Source organism: Puma concolor, chromosome B4, assembly GCF_028749965.1.
Source record: "Puma concolor isolate L17-30 chromosome B4, mPumCon1.1.hap2, whole genome shotgun sequence".
In the NCBI taxonomy this organism is placed as follows: Eukaryota; Metazoa; Chordata; class Mammalia; order Carnivora; family Felidae; genus Puma; species Puma concolor.
The window spans coordinates 97,316,656-97,335,967 of record NC_141673.1 but is presented as its reverse complement, the minus strand read 5'-3'; the positions used below and the strand labels follow the sequence as shown (position 1 = coordinate 97,335,967).

The following is a 19,312-nucleotide window of genomic DNA, read 5'->3' as shown; positions in this document are numbered from 1 at the left end:
ATTTTGTTACCTCACCGTAGCAGGCACAGGCTCGGTCCTCCGTGACCCCGTTGGGACCCTTCCAGCTGTCTCCTCTCACAGTTAAGCACCGCAAGGTTAACCTCTTGTGCCCCTTTCAATTCTGTGATTCTTGGGTCTGGCTGGAGACAATGAGGTCCCCCCAGAGGAAGACCAGCAAATCTTGACTTCCTGTTGTCCCCCCGGGACACCAGGGAACACTTTTGCCCTTGGCCTCCTCATTCCCACTCTTCTCTTAACTCCTCCTCCCCCTGTCTAGGGCCCCTTTGTCCTGCTTTGCTTCCTATGTTTCAGAGGCTGGGGCAGTGTGACCTTTTACCCTCTGACCCTTGTCCTCTGATGGAACATTTGATTGTGACGGGAGAGTGTGGAACCCTGGCGTGGTGCACAGAGCCTCTTCATCTGTCTAGACCATCAGTCTCCTTCAGAGAGGGCCCGCTCACCTTCCCCACCTCCTCTGGCGTCCTCCAGTCAGGTGGAGGCTGCCCGTAGCCAGGGGCTAGCTGGCTCTATTAAACCAGAAACTTGAGTGCAAGAGATCCGTGATATGCATGACTAACTCTCCCCAGGTACCCGGGAAGTTTTCAAGAAACTTCCTCTTAGCCCTGGGGAAGTGCTCTCTGAGCGCTTTGAGATAAGGGGACTGGAGCGGTTGGGGTTCACCTCCAGAGCAGGAAGCCCTCTGTTATCTTGCTCTTTCCCCTCTCCAGCACTCTGACTTATCTCTGTGCCACCCTGACCCCCTCCCTATAAATGATTCACAGGGTTTACCCCCACATGTCTAATTGGCTCATTTGAAACCTGACGCCGCTGGTTTCTTCATTCACTTCTTTCGTGTGGCTTTACTGAGACTGAGGCTGGCAGACTGGCTCTGTGCTGAGCCACTGGCAGAGGCTAGCCTGTTTGGAGGCTGTCCTGCCCACAGCCAATAAAGATGAAACCTCAGAGTCCTGCAGTTCACCTGCCTTGAGTTTTCTGGGAGCTCACGTAGGATTCATTGTTTACAACCTCACGCATCTGCGCATCATACGCTCCAAACTTCTGGTTTTCTTCTCAGGCCCTTTAGTGACAGTTGCAACTTGCGAGGTGCATAGACTGAAATGGGCAGGTGGAAGTCAGTGGAATATCTCAGTGGGACCTCTTGGAAAAGGAAGGGGCAGGTGGTGGCGGCGGGGCGGGGGGGCGATGTGTTAGTATGCTAGGTCCACCATAACAAAGTACCACAAATTGGGTGGCTTAAACAACGGATTTATTGTCTCACAGTTCTGGAGGCTAGAAGTCCAAGATCAAGGTGAGGGCAGGATCGGTTCCTTCTGAGGGCTGGGAGGGAGAGGCTGTTCTGTGCCTCTCTCTTAGCTTCTGGTGGTCTGCTGGCCACCTTGGGTATTCCTTGACTGGTAGATCTCTGCCTTCAACATCACCTGGCATGCTCCCTGTGCACATTGACTCATAATTCAGCACCCATAGCCTTTGCTTGTGTTTTTTTATGTGTCTCTTTTCTCCATTAGACTATTATATCCTTGAGAGCAAGGACCACTTTTCCTTACTCTTTGCATCCAAGACTCTACTTGAAATACGGTTGGCCTCACTGAAGGTTATGTGGTTCAACGCATAGTTTGTAATCGCTGTGTGGCAAAACCGTCCCCCTCCGTTCATGTAATCTGTGCCTGTCTATGTGTCCAAATTCTCCTTTTCATAAGGGCACCAGTCATATTGTATTAGAGAACCCCCCATTCTAATATGACTTTATCTTAAGTGATGACATCTGCAACGACCCTATTTCTAAATAAGGTCACATTCTGAGGCATAGGGGTTGGGACTTCAATATATGAATTGAAGGGTATGGGAGAAGAGGCAGGCAGCACAGTTCAACCCACAGCAAGGGGTGACAGACCCTAAGCGTGTGTAGGAAATCTATTTTGAATTGCACCTGAAGACCAAGAGCATTTAATCTCTATAGCTCTTCGTATCATTTGTGGTTCCCACTAATCTTTTACAAAGTCATGCTGGGAAGTGGTTCCTTTCAGAATGTGGAACACAGTGGACTGAGGCCGATTGAGTAAGTCACCTGCTGGGCCTGTTGATTTGCATCTCACTGACTAGCTTCTCTTATCACTGCCCATGGCCTTGGGAAAGCATAGTGGTGGAAATGTCATCCTGGTGTGTGAGATACAAGCTCCAGCCTTTGCTCTACCCTGGAAATTTCCTACTTAAAGCCCATGACTTTTTTTTTTTTATGTTTATTCACTTTTTTGAGAGACAGAGTGTGAGCAGAGCAGGGGCAGAGAGAGAGGGAGCCACAGAATCCGAAACAGGCTCCAGTCTCCGAGCTGTTAGCCCAGAGCCCGACATGGGGCTCAAACTCACGAACCGTGAGATCATGACCTGAGCCGAAGTCGGACGCTTAACCGACTGAGCCACCCAGGCGCCGCAAAGCCCATGACTTTTAACCAAAGGCGGTTTTTGTTGGTTTGAGTTTACTAGTTATTCATTATTTATAACATGTTTAAATTGGGTCAAATTTTGATGAATTTTAAATGGACAAACTTTTCTAATGAGTACAAGAAAAGAAGACAAAAGAAATCAGACCTTTTTTGTGCTCGTCACATTTAAAGTCTTAATTTATTTGGGCTGTGTGGGATTATTTGTACCTAAAAGAGGTCTGCAAAGAGAAAGGTTTGGGATTAGAAAACACTTTCAACCAGGATGGGTTCCCTACCAGTCCTTGGTCGTCCCTGCCCCCTTCCCTCCATGCCCACACTGACTAATTATGTGTGGCTTTCTTGCGCATTTCCCTCCCGTATCAAGACCTTCAGACCGAGGGCAATGTGGATAATTTCCCAGCTCTCCAGCTGGGCAGTTCACCAAGAACAAACCCAGACATCAAGGCCAGACCAAAAAAATCTTCTTGTTTTAGACAGAAGACTCCTACATCTGGGGGATTTAATGCACCCACTGTCCGCTCAGTGCATTTCCTGTGTCCGGAGCTTCTCTGCCTGCCGGCTCTGGTCTCAGAAGTTTCCATCCCCTGCTGCCAACTTGTAATAACAGGGGCAGCAGGCGGCAGCGTAGGAGCGTCATAGCCTACTCCATACGTGGGCGCATGCTTTGCAAACTGAAACAAAGCTTGGAAGGTCTTATTGCAGGACTTTCGGCCTTGACAGTGGTTGTGCCCAGACCACCAGGAGCCTGGAATTAAATACCCTTGGATCCAGTTCTCTACCATTAATGTTATCAACTTCATCAAGTACTTCCTCTTTGAGTGGTGTCTGCAGAGAAATAAATAAATCAAGCTCCTCCAAGTCCTGTTCCTGCCTGGACCCAGAGTCAAAAGTACAATCTGAGTTGGATTATCCAGAGCACTGTCCCCCTCCTTCATTGTTCCCAAAGATCTGGGCAGGAACGGAGAGTGAAATCTCTCCAGGACATTACATCAGTTCCTCTTTTACCCTTGGCATGAAAATTCTTCCTCTCATAGTCCACCCAGACTTCCTAAGGCTTGCCCCGAGCTCACACCCATAGGCTGATCCTTGAAGCCCAAGACATCAAAGAAAGCCTGCAGGTGACCAGACTACTGGCCAACGCCTGTTTCTGTTTTGAAATTTGTAAGACAGGAAATGGACTCAGGAAATAGGATTTTTCAGTACACGGTCTTCATCATCCTTAGGTATTGTTAAACCTTAATAAGCTTTTAAGTAAAGGGAGAAAATGGCATTGAGAAGAAAATGCACGAAACTTCGAAATGCAACCGTTTTAAGTAGTTGCTTATCGTGATCGTGTTCTGTGACAAAGAAGAGAGAAATTCATTTTTGTGGACAGCAGAGTTGAGATCCTTATTAGCTATGAAAGGAAAATCTGCCTCATCCCCAAAAGATGGCAGGTCATTTTATCACGCTAATAATCTCAGCCATTAAAGTTAACTCCGTGGGGGGGCACCTGGGTGGCTCAGTCAGTTGAGCGTCCGACTTCGGCTCAGGTCATGATCTCGCGGTTTGTGAGTTCGAGCCCCACATCGGGCTCTGTGCTGACAGCTCAGAGCCTGGAGCCTGCTTCGGATTCTGTCTCTCCTCCTCTCTCTGCCCCTCCCCTGGTCATGCTCTGTCTCTCTGTCTCTCAATAATAAATAAACGTTAAAAAAAAAAAAAATTAACTCCGTGGGCCTAATCAGTTAAGTACCCTGTAAGCATGTATTTGCGTTTGGGTTAAAGTGAAGAATTTAGTACTTGTTATCCCAACGTGTATCCTTGCAAGCTTGACTAAGTACTTATAAAAACAAAAAACAGGGGCACCTGGGTGGCTTGGTCGGTTAAGCATCCGACTCTTGGTTTCAACTCAGGTCATGATCTCATGGTTTCATGAGTTCGGGCCCTGCATCAGGCTCTGCACTGCCAGAATCCCTTCTTGGGATTCTCTCTCCCTGTCTCTGTCCCTCTCCTACTTGTGCGGTCTCTGTCTCTCTCAAAATAAATAAATAAAACTTAAAAAAAAAACTTTTTATAGTGGAAAATATCAAACTTACACAAAATTAGAATTAGTTAATGAGCCACCGTGTACCCATCACAAGCTCCATTAATCAATTCATGACCAGTCTTGTTTCTTCTGTGCCCCACCTACTCTCTGCTTTCAAATTAATTTCATTTCAAATTAATTTAAAGCAAATTCTGGATATAATTTCATCTGTAAATATATCAGTACAGGTCTGAAAAGATAAGGACCCTTTATGAAATCATAAACCCATAACCATCACATCACCAGAAAACTAACAGTTCTTCAATATCATCAAATACATTATTAATGTTCACATTTTTTCCAACTATGTCATAAATGTTTTTACCATTTCCTTGAATCAGAATCCAAGCAAGCGTCTATACATTGCAGATGGTTTATGTGTCTCTAAGTCTCCTTAAATCTTTAGGTCTCCATCCATATCTTTCTTGTGCACATACTTGAGCTCTCTCTCTCTCTCTCTCTCTCTCTCTCTGGGTGTTTAAAAGGAGTTATCCATAATTAGTATAACTTTCCCTGTGTACGTAGTGTATCTTTTTCCCCACTTCTGGTTGCTTTGGGGATTTTCTCTTTATCTTTGGTTTTTAGCAGTTTGACTATGATATGCCTGGATGTAACTTTTGTATTTATCCTGCTTGGTATTTGCTGAGCATCTCGGGTCTTTAAGTTTGCTGTTGTTGTTGCTACCAAATTTGGGAGCCATTTGGTCATTATTCTTTTTCTTTTTTTTTTTTCTTTTTTTTTTTTTTCTTTTGGCTTCATTCTTTCTGTTCTCTCTTTGGATTCCAATTACATATCCATTAGACCATTTAATATTGTTCCACAGGTCACTGAGAATCCATTTGTTTATTTGGTTTTGTTTTTAACTTTTATTGATCTGTCTTCAAATTTATGAACCCTTCCTTCTGTTATCTCTAATCTGTTGTTAAGTCCATCCAGTCCAATCTTTCATATACTGTATTTTTCAGTACTCGAATCTTTTTTTTTATAGTATCCATTTCTCTTCTGAAATTCTCTATCTGTTATATCTCATTATGACCATCATTTCCTTCAAGTGCTTACCCTTAAATTTCTCAATATCCTTTAGGGTTCTTTTTTGCTAATACTAACACCTAGATTATCTCAGAGTCTTTTTCTGTTGACTGCCTTTCCTGTTGATTATGGGTCACATTTTTCTGTTTTGTTTTGTTTTGTTTTCACATATCCAGAACATCTTTATTGAATACTGGACATTACACGTGATACATTGTAGAGACTCTAGATTATGTTACATTCCTCTGAAGAATGTTGATTTTTGTTCCAGCAGGTAAATGACTAGCCAGTCACTTTGAATTTGTGGTGACTTGGTCCTGCATTTGGTTAGGGCAGATCCATTTCAGTTTTGCCTTTAGCCCTCAAGAAAATCCCTTTGTTCTGGAGCATAGTCCTTACTCCTAAGGTGTGGCCGTTCTGGGCTAATAAACAGCCTGAGGTGTTTACAGAGCCTTTGTTGCTAGGATTCAAATTCTGAATTCTGTCTCCAATACAGGGGCCAGTAACTGACATTCCTGCTCTTCTCTTTCAGCCATACAGCTGTTGCTTTCCACTGAGCTCTTTAGAGCTCCCCCTACACATGCGCTGTTCAGGAGCACATGTTAAGGATTTGAGGGAACTTTATGTGCCAGTTTAGTGGCTGCTCCCCCTGAGGCTCTCTCCTTTATGGGTTTGCTTTCTCAATTTTTTGCCATTCGGGCAACTCCACACTCTATTCCCTGACAGATTACACAACTTCCGGTTCATTTTCTACCAGCCCCCTGCTAACGTGAACTGGGGAGGACCCTCAGGGCTACATAAATTTGGATCTCACCTGTGCAGTTCTCTTCCTTCCAGAGTGAAACCCCCTTCAGTGTTCTCCAGTACCTTCAAATAACTTTTATAAATGTTCCGTCATTTCTATATGTAGGAATGTTAGTTGGGTACAAGCCACTCTGTCATCTGTCAGACTGGAATCGCCTTCTCCTTTATTACAGAAAGGTGCTGGCCTACCAAATACTTCGCCTGCCTTCGCATAGAGCCTGGAGACCAGGCCTTAGGAGAATATTGACACACCCCTCATTCTGTTTTATAGCTGTGTAGTCCTTCATTGTTTACAGATAGAGTATAATTTATTAAGCCAGTCTCCTACTGATAGCTGTTCGAGCGAGTAAGCACTTTTAGATGCATGGCAGCAGGCTACGCATTAGTTACGAAATAAACCCTTTGCCTGCAAGCAGGTGATCTTCTAGTGATCGTGAACAATATTTCTTTTGTTCACTGTCTCCTGTAACAGATCTAGAGGCATCCCCATTTTTCTGTTAATCCTTTGTAAAACTTGGACCACCCAGTTTGGGCCACCACCTTAGTCTCTGTCTACTAACCCTATCAGATTCCTGGGTCCCCTTTATACGTTCTTCCTATAGATATTACCATGATGGACAAAGGAGATATCTTTGACTTGCTTGACTTAGAATCATGGGCAAATCTCTGACCACAGCAAGGACCTGAAAGCGTGTGCCTCCTTTTGGTGCAACAGCTCTGGGAACAGAGGCGGCCAGAGAAACCTCACGAAGATGAGTTTGAGGCACTGTAGCAAGTTCCGTTTTTGTAGGCAGATTTTTGTTCCTTCCCTCCCCTAAGCAGGTGCTCCTAAAGCCACACATAGGCTGGTCCATCCTTCAATCCAGCCCACAGGACTACTTCTGTTGCTGAGCTATGTACTCTTCTGACGTTGTCCCTGCTCTCAAGTATCACCAGCTTGGAAGTTCAAGGGGGATGGGGTGGAGGCACTGTTGGGGTGCCCATCCCTCCTTTTCCTTCCTTACCTCTACCTGTCTATGAGCATTCATAGGGTCTGTGCACTCAGAAACAAAATGATCCTGGGGCGCCTGGGTGGCTCAGTTAAGCGTCCAACTTCGGCTCAGGCGATGATCTCGCGGTTTGTCAGTTCGAGCCCCACATCTAGTTCTGTGCTGACAGCTTCGGATTCTGTGTCTCCCTCTCTCTCTGCCCCTCCACTGCTTGCACTCTGTGTCTCTCTCTTTCTCTCAAAAATAGATAATCATTAAAAATTAAAAAAAAAAAAAAGATCCCAAATCTTCTTTCAAGATTGTCATTCTGTAAATCAGACCCACTGTCCATGCTTAGAGCAGGTTTTGATACTTTTCCCCCTGGTTTCTGTATAGCAAAGCGGCAGGAATTGTAATGGGTACCTGCCAGAGTACTTACCAGAGTCTCGGTCTAATTCCCTGTCTGTGTGTCTTTGAGTAAGTTGCTGAACTTCTGTATGCCTCCTTTTTATCACCTGTAAAATAGGAATAATGGTATTAGCATCTCCTACTTAGGAGTGTTATACATTTTAAACTGTATAATCCAGTACCAAGGATATAGTAACTGCTTTAGCAGTAGTATAATAGTGTCATTATCGCTAACACCAACAACAATGCCCCGGAGGTAGAGAATACATACATTTAGTGATGAAAATGTAAGCCCGTGAAAGTATCTGGAAAGCAACCCTTAAGGAATCCAAAAGCCACATCCAAGAGTCAAGTAACAAAAAGCTAAAGAACACAAATTTGGCTTCCTTGTGTTTATAAGCTACTAGTAAGTGATTAATGGAAAGCTTGTGGTCATTCTTAGCCTGTCTAGTGTAGGAAAAGAATTTCAAGTATGTGCACTTTGTTTTTTTTTTAATTTTTTTAATGTTTATTTATTATTTTTGAGAGAGAGAGAGAGAAACAGAGAGCAGGAGAGGGGCAGAGAGACAGAGAGGGAGATACAGAATCCGAAGCAGGCTCCAGACTCTGAGCTGTCAGCACTGACCCTGATGCGGGGCTCGAACCCACAAACCATGAGATCATGATCTGAGCCAAAGTCGGATGCTTAACTGACTGAGCCACCCAGGTGCCGTTTTCATTGTTTTTTTAAACAGCAAAAAAGACATTCCATATCCAGGGACGAAAGGTGCTGCCCAGCACACACACGGGCTCCAGTGCTCACTACCTTTATAACCACAGCAGGCTCCCTCTCCAGACAACTCACCGGGGTCAGTGACGGTCTCTTCCTCTGCTCCACAGATAATTGTGTCCAGAGGACCCCGAGGCCTCCGGTGGAGAACGTGCACCACAACCCCCCCACCATTGAACTGTTGCATCGGTCTAGATCGCCTGTCACAGCCAATCACCGGCCTTCTCCCGACCCCGAGCAGCGGCCCCTCCGGTCCCCCCTGGACAACATGATCCGCCGCCTCTCCCCGGCCGAGAGGGCCCAGGGGCCGAGGCTCCACCAGGAGAACAACCACCAGGAGTCCTACCCCCTGTCAGTGTCTCCCATGGAGAATAACCACTGCCCGCCGTCCTCCGAGCCCCACCAGAAGCCATCGAGCCCCCGGCAGGAGAGCACACGCGTGATCCAGCTGATGCCCAGTCCCATCATGCACCCCTTGATCCTGAACCCCCGGCACTCCGTGGATTTCAAACAGTCCAGGCTCTCCGAGGACGGGCTGCATAGGGAAGGCAAGCCCATCAACCTGTCCCATCGGGAAGACCTGGCGTACATGAACCACATCATGGTCTCTGTCTCCCCGCCCGAGGAGCACGCCATGCCCATTGGGAGAATAGCAGGTAGGTGAGCGCCACCCCCCTCACGACAACTCCAGCCTCAGGGGAGACCTGACAAGCCCCGCTGTCTCCCCAGCCTTGCAGCTGGCCTCACACGGGTTCCCAATTAGGCGCCCTCGAAGGTTCTGTGAGGGCAAGCGGAGGCTTCTGCCTGAATGAAGTGAAATCCCTAATGGGCTAGTTAATGAGCCGCTGGGATGGAGTAGTTAATGAGCCTCAGAAATGTTAAGAAACAAATGTCCTACGTCCAGCTTACAAGGAGAGTCACATCGGAATCATGGCTAAGCGAAAACATTTAAAATAAAAGGTTTATGAGCATGCTAATGGCCCTGTCTTGAAGTTTCCAGCAGCTAATTAATGACCAGACACAGCATAAAGAACCTTTGTCTCAGATTCAGACCTGTAATTCTGTCCCGTGGGCAGTAACTCAACGTAGCCTTCACCTTGGGAGAAGGTGGGAGAGAAAAACACGATTATGGTATTGGAGGCAGATGTTCCTGGGTCATTTGGACAGAGGAAACCACTCCCGAATTCTTCTCCTTTTATGATGACAAGCCCAAATTTGCTTCCCTCAGACAAGAAACGAGTGGAAACCAGTGGGAAAAAATCTACACATTGTGTTGTGCTCGTCTGCCCGTAATTTACATGAAGTCATCCCCCAGACACTTACTCCTCCAGCCACTTGGCAAGGGCAGCTCTTTTCCTAGAGCATCTCTCCCTTCAGGAGACAGTTGTTGAGCACCTACTATGCACAGATAAATGCATCAGGAAGTAGGGGGACACAGAGCTGATGGAACAGTTGTCTCCTCAAGGAATTTAATATTTACTGGCGGAGACAGATGGGAAAACCACTAACTAAGCTGTAAGGCATGGTGAAATCAGTCGTATGTCCCATTCATTCAGTACACGAGCACTTATCGAGTGCTGTGTGCTAGGATAATTAAGTCCTGTGGAAGCAAAGCAGGGAGAAGGTGCATTTTGACTGCAGGAATTGAGGAAGGGCTTTGCAGAGAGGTCGCTCAGGGCTGAAGGGGAATATGTGTTCAGTAACGGGAGGGAGGCACAGAGGAAGGAGAAGTCAGACCCGGTCAGGGAAAGGCGAGAAATGCCCCCTTCCTCCATGAGCTGTCCCCCAGGCCAGAGCCCCAGCTAAGCCCCAGGATGGAGCCGTGCTCCTAACAGCGTGACCGCACAGGGAGCTACAGGCTACATTAACTCCCTCTGCCGTAACGCATTGTCCCTTTTTTATTTAAATTATTTGTTTCTAAATTTTTCTCTGGCTTCAGGTACACCTCCAGTGTTGCCTCAGTTTTACTGTTACAAATCATTTACGTGAGTGTGTTGAATGAAGAAAATGAAATGGCAAAGAAATGTGACTTACGTTTGAAAAACCATGAAAAGTGAAATGATCTGTGTCTGGGATTTGATTCAAAAGGATCCCACGGCACTGGGGGTGAAGCATGGGTGGGGTGTACATAAAATAAGGCTGGCTGTGAGCTAACGGCTGTATGGCTGGGTGACGGATACAACGGGGATTCGTGTTATTTTTTTCTCTACCTTTACATATATGCCTATGTGTGTATGTATGTTTTAATCTAAAAACAAATCGTGAAAGGAAAAACATAGGGGGTTTATAAAGAAGCAAAGCGCTCAAACAAGACACATGAATTTCCCCAGATGGTTGGAGAAAGAGGATGGGGTCAGTACATTACTGTGAAGCATATAAATGACTTGTCTTATGCTTCCCAGGCCAGACCTTTCTTGCCTATACATACCCTTCGTGTCTTATTTCTTGCATGGTCTATACAGCAGTACTGGACATTTTGCAGATACTTTCTACTTGTTTCTCATTCTCCGGGTAGCTCTTAGAAGCTGCTTATTACCGCTATATTCATTTTATATGAAAAGTCATCTGGGCCAGGGAAGCCACGGAGGAAACAGAGCCCCAGAGGAGCAAAGGTCAAATAGGGGTTGGGTAACAGGGGCAACAAGGCACTCACTGCTGTGCCGTTGGCTGCTGCTGGTAGTGCTGCTCTCGAGGAACCTGCCTTCCCCAGCAACATACGTCCTGTCCATCTCCTCTGTCGCGCTGTCTTATCAGAGACTTCTAGGAATTGAAGATAAGCCCATCCATCAAGAAAGTTAAATGATTTAGACTTATGGAGTTATTTCTCCTTATTTAATAGGTTTATAAATTTTAAAGTATTAGTCTCTTAGAAATTGTGCTACGAGGGACACCTGGGTGGCTTAGTCGGTTAAGCGTCCGACTTCAGCTCAGGGTCATGATCTCGCAGTTTGTGGGTTCGAGCCCTGCGTCAGGCTCTGTGCTGACAGCTCTGAGCTTGAAGCTGGCTTCGGATTCTGTGTCTCCCTCTCTCTTTGCCCTTCCCCACTCATGCGCCATCTCTCTCTCTCTCTCTCTCAAAAATAAATAAACACTAAAAAAAAAATAAATAAAAAAAAAAAGAAATTGTGCTACGATTTTTTAAAATCTTATTCCTAAACATCAGAATTGTTTCATGATGGAGTTAGCCCCATCAATAAGACACTCCATGGAATATCATACCAGCCCAGTGATGAAACTTGGCACCCATGGATGCCCTTGTCTCTCTCAAGAACACACAGAATAAGGGAGTCTATGCTTTTCTTTATGATCCTAGGAAGTCAGAATATTCACATAAAGTAACCCTAGGGCCCAGACCCTTTGAGGAATGCTCCTCGGTGTGATAGAATCTATAAAATTATGATTAATTAGCTCTAATGATATGCTCACAAGTTTAAAAGTCTCCAGATGTAAGTATTAACTAATTTAACCAAATCCAGACCAGCTGATTTAACTGCAAGTCACTGTTTTTCTCAAGGGTGAAATGATAGGGTTAGAAAGTCTACAATCGAACACTTTGTCTTGATTCTAACCCTCTGAAGCGAACTCCTCAGGGCTCCATGCCCTTTTGTTTCACTTGGGATAGCCCTGTCTCTTCTCTCCTACCCTTCTAGTGTCTTTTTGGACCACCAGATCGTTGTAAAATTCTATTTCTTAGGGGCCGAACTCATTGAGTTATTCCTGTGTAAAGTGTGGCATTACTGAACAGCCATAAAAAAGCCTTCATATCTGTAGAGCAGATACGAATACTGCGAAAACGTAGTTCCTGAAGCTTTTTGCACAGCACTGCCGAATGCCATCGCCGGAGGGTGTGGATGGAAACACCGCTTATGAATGCGGATCAAAAAGGGAAGCCAGATTTCTGTCCATTCGGATGCCATTTGCTCAAGTACTTTGGGATTTATGTATTTGGGCGCTTGCTGTGTTTGGGCACTGGACTGCGTTCGTGGGGGTGGGGTGTTCCAGGAGGTCTAACACACAATCTTGGAAAATCTTGAAAAGGCTGAATGCAGTTGGCGGTCAGTGTCGTGTGTGGGGTCTGTGAAGGACTCCCGTCAAGTACTATAGGAGTCAGCGTCGGGGTCATGAGGAGTCAGAGTCGGGGTGTTAGGGAAGGTTTCGCGGAGGGGCTGGCTTTCAGCTGGGCTTAGCATGCTTAGAATATGAGCAAGTGAAGGTTAGAAAAAGAGAGGTCATTCCTGATAGAGAAAACTCCAGAGCAAGGTAAGGTCCAGTATATTTTTATCTATTTCAGGTAGAAATATAAATCTAGGACTCCAAGTCCATTAAAAATCTATCATATTTCATAATTCTTTTTTTCCCCTCACTTTCTAATATCACCGAATTGGGATTTTATCATACAGTTTGGAGGTGATCTGCAAAGCTATGATAGTTTACTTAGGTATTGGTCTTGTAGAAGAATTAAAATAATCACTAAAAGAGAGGCGCCTGGGTGGCTCACTCGGTTGGGCGTCCGACTTCAGCTCAGGTCATGATCTCACAGTTCGTGAGTTCGAGCCACGCATCAGGCTCTGTGCTGACAGCTCAGAGCTGGAGCCAGCTTCAGATTCTGTGTGTGTTTCTCTCTCTCTGCCCCTCCCTTGCTCGTTCCCTCTCTCTCTCTCTCAAAAATAACTAAACATTAGGGGCGCCTGGGTGGCGCAGTCGGTTAAGCGTCCGACTTCAGCCAGGTCACGATCTCACGGTCCGTGAGTTCGAGCCCCGCGTCAGGCTCTGGGCTGATGGCTCGGAGCCTGGAGCCTGTTTCCGATTCTGTGTCTCCCTCTCTCTCTGCCCCTCCCCCGTTCATGCTCTGTCTCTGTCTGTCCCATAAATAAATAAAAACGTTGAAAAAAAAATTTATAAAAAAAAAATAAATAACTAAACATTAAAAAAAATTTTTTTAATAAAAAAAATCCATAAAAGAAATGTAGGAGGTGGTAGACAGCTTAAATACAAACCACAAATTAGATCTATTTAAACATAGCATGTAGCTTATTTTTAAAGGTATCACTTATTTTTAAGAGGATAAGAAGGACTGCTGTTGAGGTTAATAAGTGAGAATAGCCAGAGTTTATGGGAAAGGATTTAATATGGAATAGAGTGAGCCAAGACCCCTGGGTTCAAACTTTTTATTGAATAGCCAGTGGTGTATGTAAACTGCTTCTTTCTTTAAAAAAATTTTTTTTGTAACATTTATTCATTTTTGAGAGTGAGGGAGACAGAGTGTGAGCAGGGGAGGGGCAGAGAGAGAAAGGGAAACACAGAATCCGAAGCAGGCTCCAGGCTCTGAGCTGTCAACACAGAGCTCGACGCAGGGCTCGAACTCATGAACCACGAGATCATGACCTGAGCTGAAGCCGGATGCTCAACCAGCTGAGCCACCCAGGTACCCCCAAATTGCTTCTTTCTGGGCTTAGTTTCTATTTGGTATGCTCATGAAGGGATTGCGTGGTGGGGGCGGTAAGACATAGGGGGTTGGGGCAGCATCCATGAACCTTCTAGCACTTTTCTCAGCCCACGAACGTTTTACTGGTCTGTGCTTTGCCAATGTGTTTCATATCCAAAGAGTATATTGGCAGTGAGCACCATAAGGTGATGAGACGTAGCACCAGTGATGCCGTGAGTCATGTTTTTAGTACATATTGACATTCCTTCTTAGAACTCGGTGATTTCGAAGCCAGAAGGGTCTTTCACAGATGAAGAAACTGAGATTCAGGCACATCCAGAGTCCAGCCTTGAGTTTCCTCCAGTGTCCTTTCCAACACCCGTGTTTCCTTCTGACCTGGGACTCCAGAGCAGGGATTGGAAACTCTGGCCCGTGGGCCAAATCAGCCACCGCCTGTTTTTGTAAATCAAGTTTTATTGGCATACAGCCACACCCATTCACTTAGTGCTGTCGGGAGGCCACTCTGGCATTGTAACAGCAGAGTGGAGCGGTTGCAACAGAGGTTGTATGGCCAACAGAGCCTAAAATATTTGCAGAAAACGCTGCAGGAAACATTTGCTGCCCCCATTCTACGGCATTGTTGATTCGGATGTGCAGCACAGTGTGCTTCAAATCCTAGGCATAACGTGGGATGCGGAAGTTGAAAACATTGTCCCCGCTCTCAAGGAATTACTTGCACTTTACAGCATGAGGCATGCCTAAGATATGTAGAAAGAACAATAACAAGTGATGTAAGAAAGGAGGCAAGTGCTAGACTGTAGGCTGTTTGCAGACCAGTCCGGAATAGTTGCAATAGCATCATGAACATCGATAAAATACAGTTAAGTGGAAGAAGTTGTTTCTTTGCATACCTGAATTGTGCAGTTAAGTCATTCATCCATTTATTCAAAAATGATCACGAATCTGTATGTGCCAGGCCTTTTTCTAGGTGGCAGGGCATAGCATCTCTAGATGCCAAATTTTGTGTCTTTATTGACATAAGGCAGGATTCCTCTGATTCTGTGCCCTCAAACAAACTAAGCTTCTGCTTTGGTTTTAACTATCGACAGCCAAGTCAAGTCTTCAAAGAAGAATTTTAAGTCGATTTGGCTTTCTCTTAAAGTTCTTCAATTCCATTAAAACCTGAGTTACCAGACTTCCTGTCTGCTTGTCCCTTCCCTGGCCTTAATCCCAAAATCTGCTACGGACACAAGTTTCATTTGGCGCACCGGTTTATAATCCATTCATCGTCCTTCATTTGCTGCACAAACGTGGGGATTTTACAGGTCTGTACAGACGGGTTGTTCCAAGTCCATGATCCATCCAAATAGAGAATATTTCTTTTCTTGTGCTTATCTCACAACTTTTGCTTAGCTCCCTGATTCTCTTTGCAAACGTGAGCATCTTCATGGTTATCTGCAGCAGATAAGACATAAAATCCACCCCGCCCCCAAGCTCGTGCTCTCTTTTCTAATAACACACTGTCATGGCAATCTTTCAGATCTTTAAAGACACTTGCAAAAATGTGCCTATTATCTCTCAAGGTTACATTTTAAACAGAAACAAAAAGATTCTCATCCAGGAGACACGGAGTCTCCTGTACTGCTCATTTGTCACCTGCCTAGAACAATGTACTTTCCTGATTTGGTTTTATTGACTGGATGAGTTCTGTATGCACAGAAGTTCAATCCTGGAAGCCTCTAACCTTCAATCAGATGAAGAAAAATAAGCTCCGCTTGGATAAGCCTCCAAAGAAGTTGGAGGCACATCCTCAGGGGCCCGGGGAGGCCAGGGGAAGTCACTCTGTACTCTTCCCCCTGCTTCCACGCCTACTTCCTCCCCCACGGTATTTAGTGCTGGCCAAGTGGTTTCCAGTGAGGCTCATGGACTTAATTATTTATTTTTATTAATGAGCCTCGGGACCAGCCTTGAAGGGAAAAAGACTTTATTTTTTGTTGTTGTTAAGTTTATTTATTTTGAGAGAGAGAGGGAGAGAGAGCACGAGCAGGGGAGGGTCAGAGAGAGAGAGAGAGAGAGAGAGAGAGAATCCCAAGCAGGCTCCATGCTGTCAGTGCAGAGCCCAATGCGGGGCTCAAACTCACGAACCATGAGATCATGACCTGGGCCGAAATCAAGAGTTGTCCATTTAACCGACTGAGCCACACAGGCGCCCTGAGGGGAAAAAGACTTCATAAAAGAGAGGTCTAAAGGGTTCAGTGTGAAAGTGATGAGGGGCAGTCTCGTTCCTGGGCCTCGGTGGTAAGATGTGCCTTTGCATGCTTGTGTCTGTGTTTGAGGAAGAGAAGGACGGGTGTGGGGTGTTCCCATGAACCAGAGAGGCCCAGGGTTTCAGTACTAGCTAAAAGAGCCACATCATCCCTCACTGTCTCAGGCAGATAACCCTCTGCAGAACCCCCAGGGCTCCCGACCTGGGGTCCCAACCAACAGCTGGCCCGGAGTGTTCCCGGGGAAGCAGCGTGGGCCTGTGGGAAAGCGTGCACTCAGGAATAAGCAGGATTGGAATCCAGGTCTTGTCTCCAAACAGGGGCTTACTGTCCCTGAGGCCTGGTTTCCTTCTCCATCATAAGAAGACTACTAATACCCATTTCTGTAAACATTAAAAAATATATATTTTCTATTTTTAAAAAGGGGTGCTTGGCCGGCTCAGTCAGTTAAGCCTCTGACTTTGGCTCAGGTCATGATCTCACCGCCGATGGGTTCGAGCCCTGCGTTGGGCTCTGTGCTGACAGCTCAGAGTCTGGAGCCTGCTTCGGATTCTGTGTCTCCCTCTCTCTGCCCTCCCCCACTTTCACTCTCTCTCTGTCTCTCTCAAAAATAAATAAACATTAAAAAAAAAAAATCTAATACCCATTTCTGGGCTCTGTTGAGTACCAATGAGACAACATGTAAATGCACAGCACCAGTCGGCTAATTACTGAGCACGAGAGCCCCTTCTCTGCTCCGTTTTTTTCTTCGCCCTACTGCAGGGCTGCAGAGAGTGAGGGGAGGGCGGCGGGTACAGCTGGCCCCACCCCCACCCCCCAGAGCTGGCAGGGGCATTGACCTCGGAGGCCTGTGTCCTAGGCATTTGTTTCAAGTGGCACTGGCCTGCAAAGGGCACCCCTTCAAGGCGCCCGGGTTTCCTTATCTCCTTGGAGATTCACCTCTGCGCTCCCTCTCACCCCCCCCCCCCCCCGGGGCTTTGCTCGGGGAGTATCCCAAGTGTCTCCACCTTCTCACACTGGCTGAGTCCCTGCGTTTATTTTCACTGCGCTACCGAGAAATCAAAGAGCCCTGAAAGAGAAGGAAGTTTCAGGACAACGTTTTTACAAGATAAAACGGTCACAGCACAGTGGCTGGGCGGAAAATCGTAGAAGGAGCTCGGGGAGACTGGAAATTCCAGTTTGCTTAAGGACACACATTTCTGTAATACAACGTGACTGCCCGACTGCCGGGAGGTAGGGATGCAGTTTTCCCGGGCTGCCCCCACCTGAGCAAAGCAGGGGCTGGGGTTTTAAGCTCAGCTCTGCCAGTGCAGCCCAGCCTCACTCCACGCCTTATGCAACCAGAGGTGAAAAGGGCCAACCTCGTTTGCAGCTGTGGTCCCCATGCCCCCTTGGAGCCAGGAAGCACAGATCTCTATCCCTCACCCTCACTTCTCCCCCACCCAGCTTGCCACCGTGCACATATGGTTTCTGTTTTCCTAAGCCGTGGCAGAACGCAAGCAGTTGCCCATTGTAAACACACCTCTGTGTATCAGCACAGGGTTGGCTGAGCTGGATTCATCTGCTTCTAGGTAATGGCTGATCTAGAATTGGGGGGGGGGGTGCGGGGGGAGGGTGGGAAGCAAAAACAAAAACAAAAAAAACCCAGACAGACAAACAAACAAACAAAAAACCCTGAGCTGTGCATGTTGTAAAGCTCGTGTTCCTATAAGCAGAGTTTCTCAAGCTTGGGACTCGTGGTAATTGGGTCAAATGATTCTTTGTTGGGGAATGGGGGAGAGCTGACTTGTGCATTATAAGATAGTTAGCAGAGTCCCTGGCCAGTAGCGTCCTTCACCCCAGTTATGACAACCAAAATTATCTCCAAACATTGCCAAATACCTTCCCTACAAGGCAAGATTGCCCCTGGTTTAGAACCACTGCTCTCAAGCAGAGGAGTAACTTTCTAATTTGTACGTTACTTAGCGGTTTTGTTGCTGAACCTGAAATAAATCCATTAATTTTTTGCAATAAACTTAAGTAAAACAGGGACACTCACCGTCTGGTGAGTTGGTGATTATACCCACGGAACTCCAGTTTACAGACCTTCATTTAAAATTCCATTTGGGCAGTTAGAACAACATAAAATTACTTTCTCAGAAGCTTTCCCAAAATTTTAATTAACCACCATCATTAAACATTCCCTTTGTCAATAACTTGACTTGCCCACTCAGATTTTGAAACATCAGCTTTGTCTAGCATGATTTTTTTCATTAGAAACTATGTTGGTTATGTGTGAATCGCCCATCTTTTTACAGTCTCTGCTCTGCGAGCGTGTACAATGAGTCTCTGGTAAGAGACAGACGTGGGAGTGGAAATATTTCTCCTTAACCACAGGAAGGGAATTTTTACAATGCCTTTTAGCTGTGGGTACCCAGGGCACCTCACCGAGCAGGAAGGAGAGAGAATGCTCTCTGCAACCAAAAAATGGCATGTCACTTGAACTAAACCCTTTTATAAACTTCCTCTCATGGAAGAGACAATCCAAATAATGGACATGTGTTTAAAATACCCATGTGCCTTCATATAAAGGCCCTTTAGTTTAAGAGAAATGCACTTAGAATTAATGAATACTTTGTAATATAAAATTTTTTCACATGCATGTTCGAGGGTTATATTATAGGATAATCTTTTATTTATAGAGTTTGGTGAATTTTATTATAGCGTTTGGTGAATTTATTAAGCATTTTCATTGATGATCAAAGAACATTGTATCTGTGCAGATGTGGATTTCGACAGAACTGAAAAATTGCAGGTAGGCTATGGTAATAACCTCCAGAGGATCTAGGGAACTAAAAAGGTTCTGCCTTTTATTTAATTGAAATCTTAAAAACAAACTAACTCACATGGCTGAACTTTAATTGTTAAAAAAAAAAAGAAGAAGAAGAAGAAGAAAGGGAAAAAAATCTCTTGTATGATCAGGCATTTATTTTTATCATCTGGAATAATTTTTAACTAAAGAAACCAAACAATCAATAGAGTTATAAAAGCCACTTAATACTCTGAGTTTGAAACAATTGCTTTATGCCACAAAATTCCTGTTGCTACCTCTGTTAGTGACTGAATAAGTCAATATTTC

The 19,312-nt window shown here is 45.4% G+C and overlaps 1 protein-coding gene across 3 annotated transcripts in view; it reads left to right on the top strand.

Moving 5' to 3' along the window:
- Window positions 1-19,312, top strand: part of ETV6 (ETS variant transcription factor 6) — a 253,331-nt gene that overhangs the window by 223,612 nt on the left and 10,407 nt on the right. For all 3 annotated transcript variants that reach the window (XM_086714074.1, XM_086714073.1, XM_086714072.1), the window contains one exon: window positions 8,616-9,161. In XM_086714074.1, the coding sequence (XP_086570200.1) occupies window positions 8,616-9,161 (546 nt within the window). The remainder of the gene's footprint in view (window positions 1-8,615; window positions 9,162-19,312) is intronic.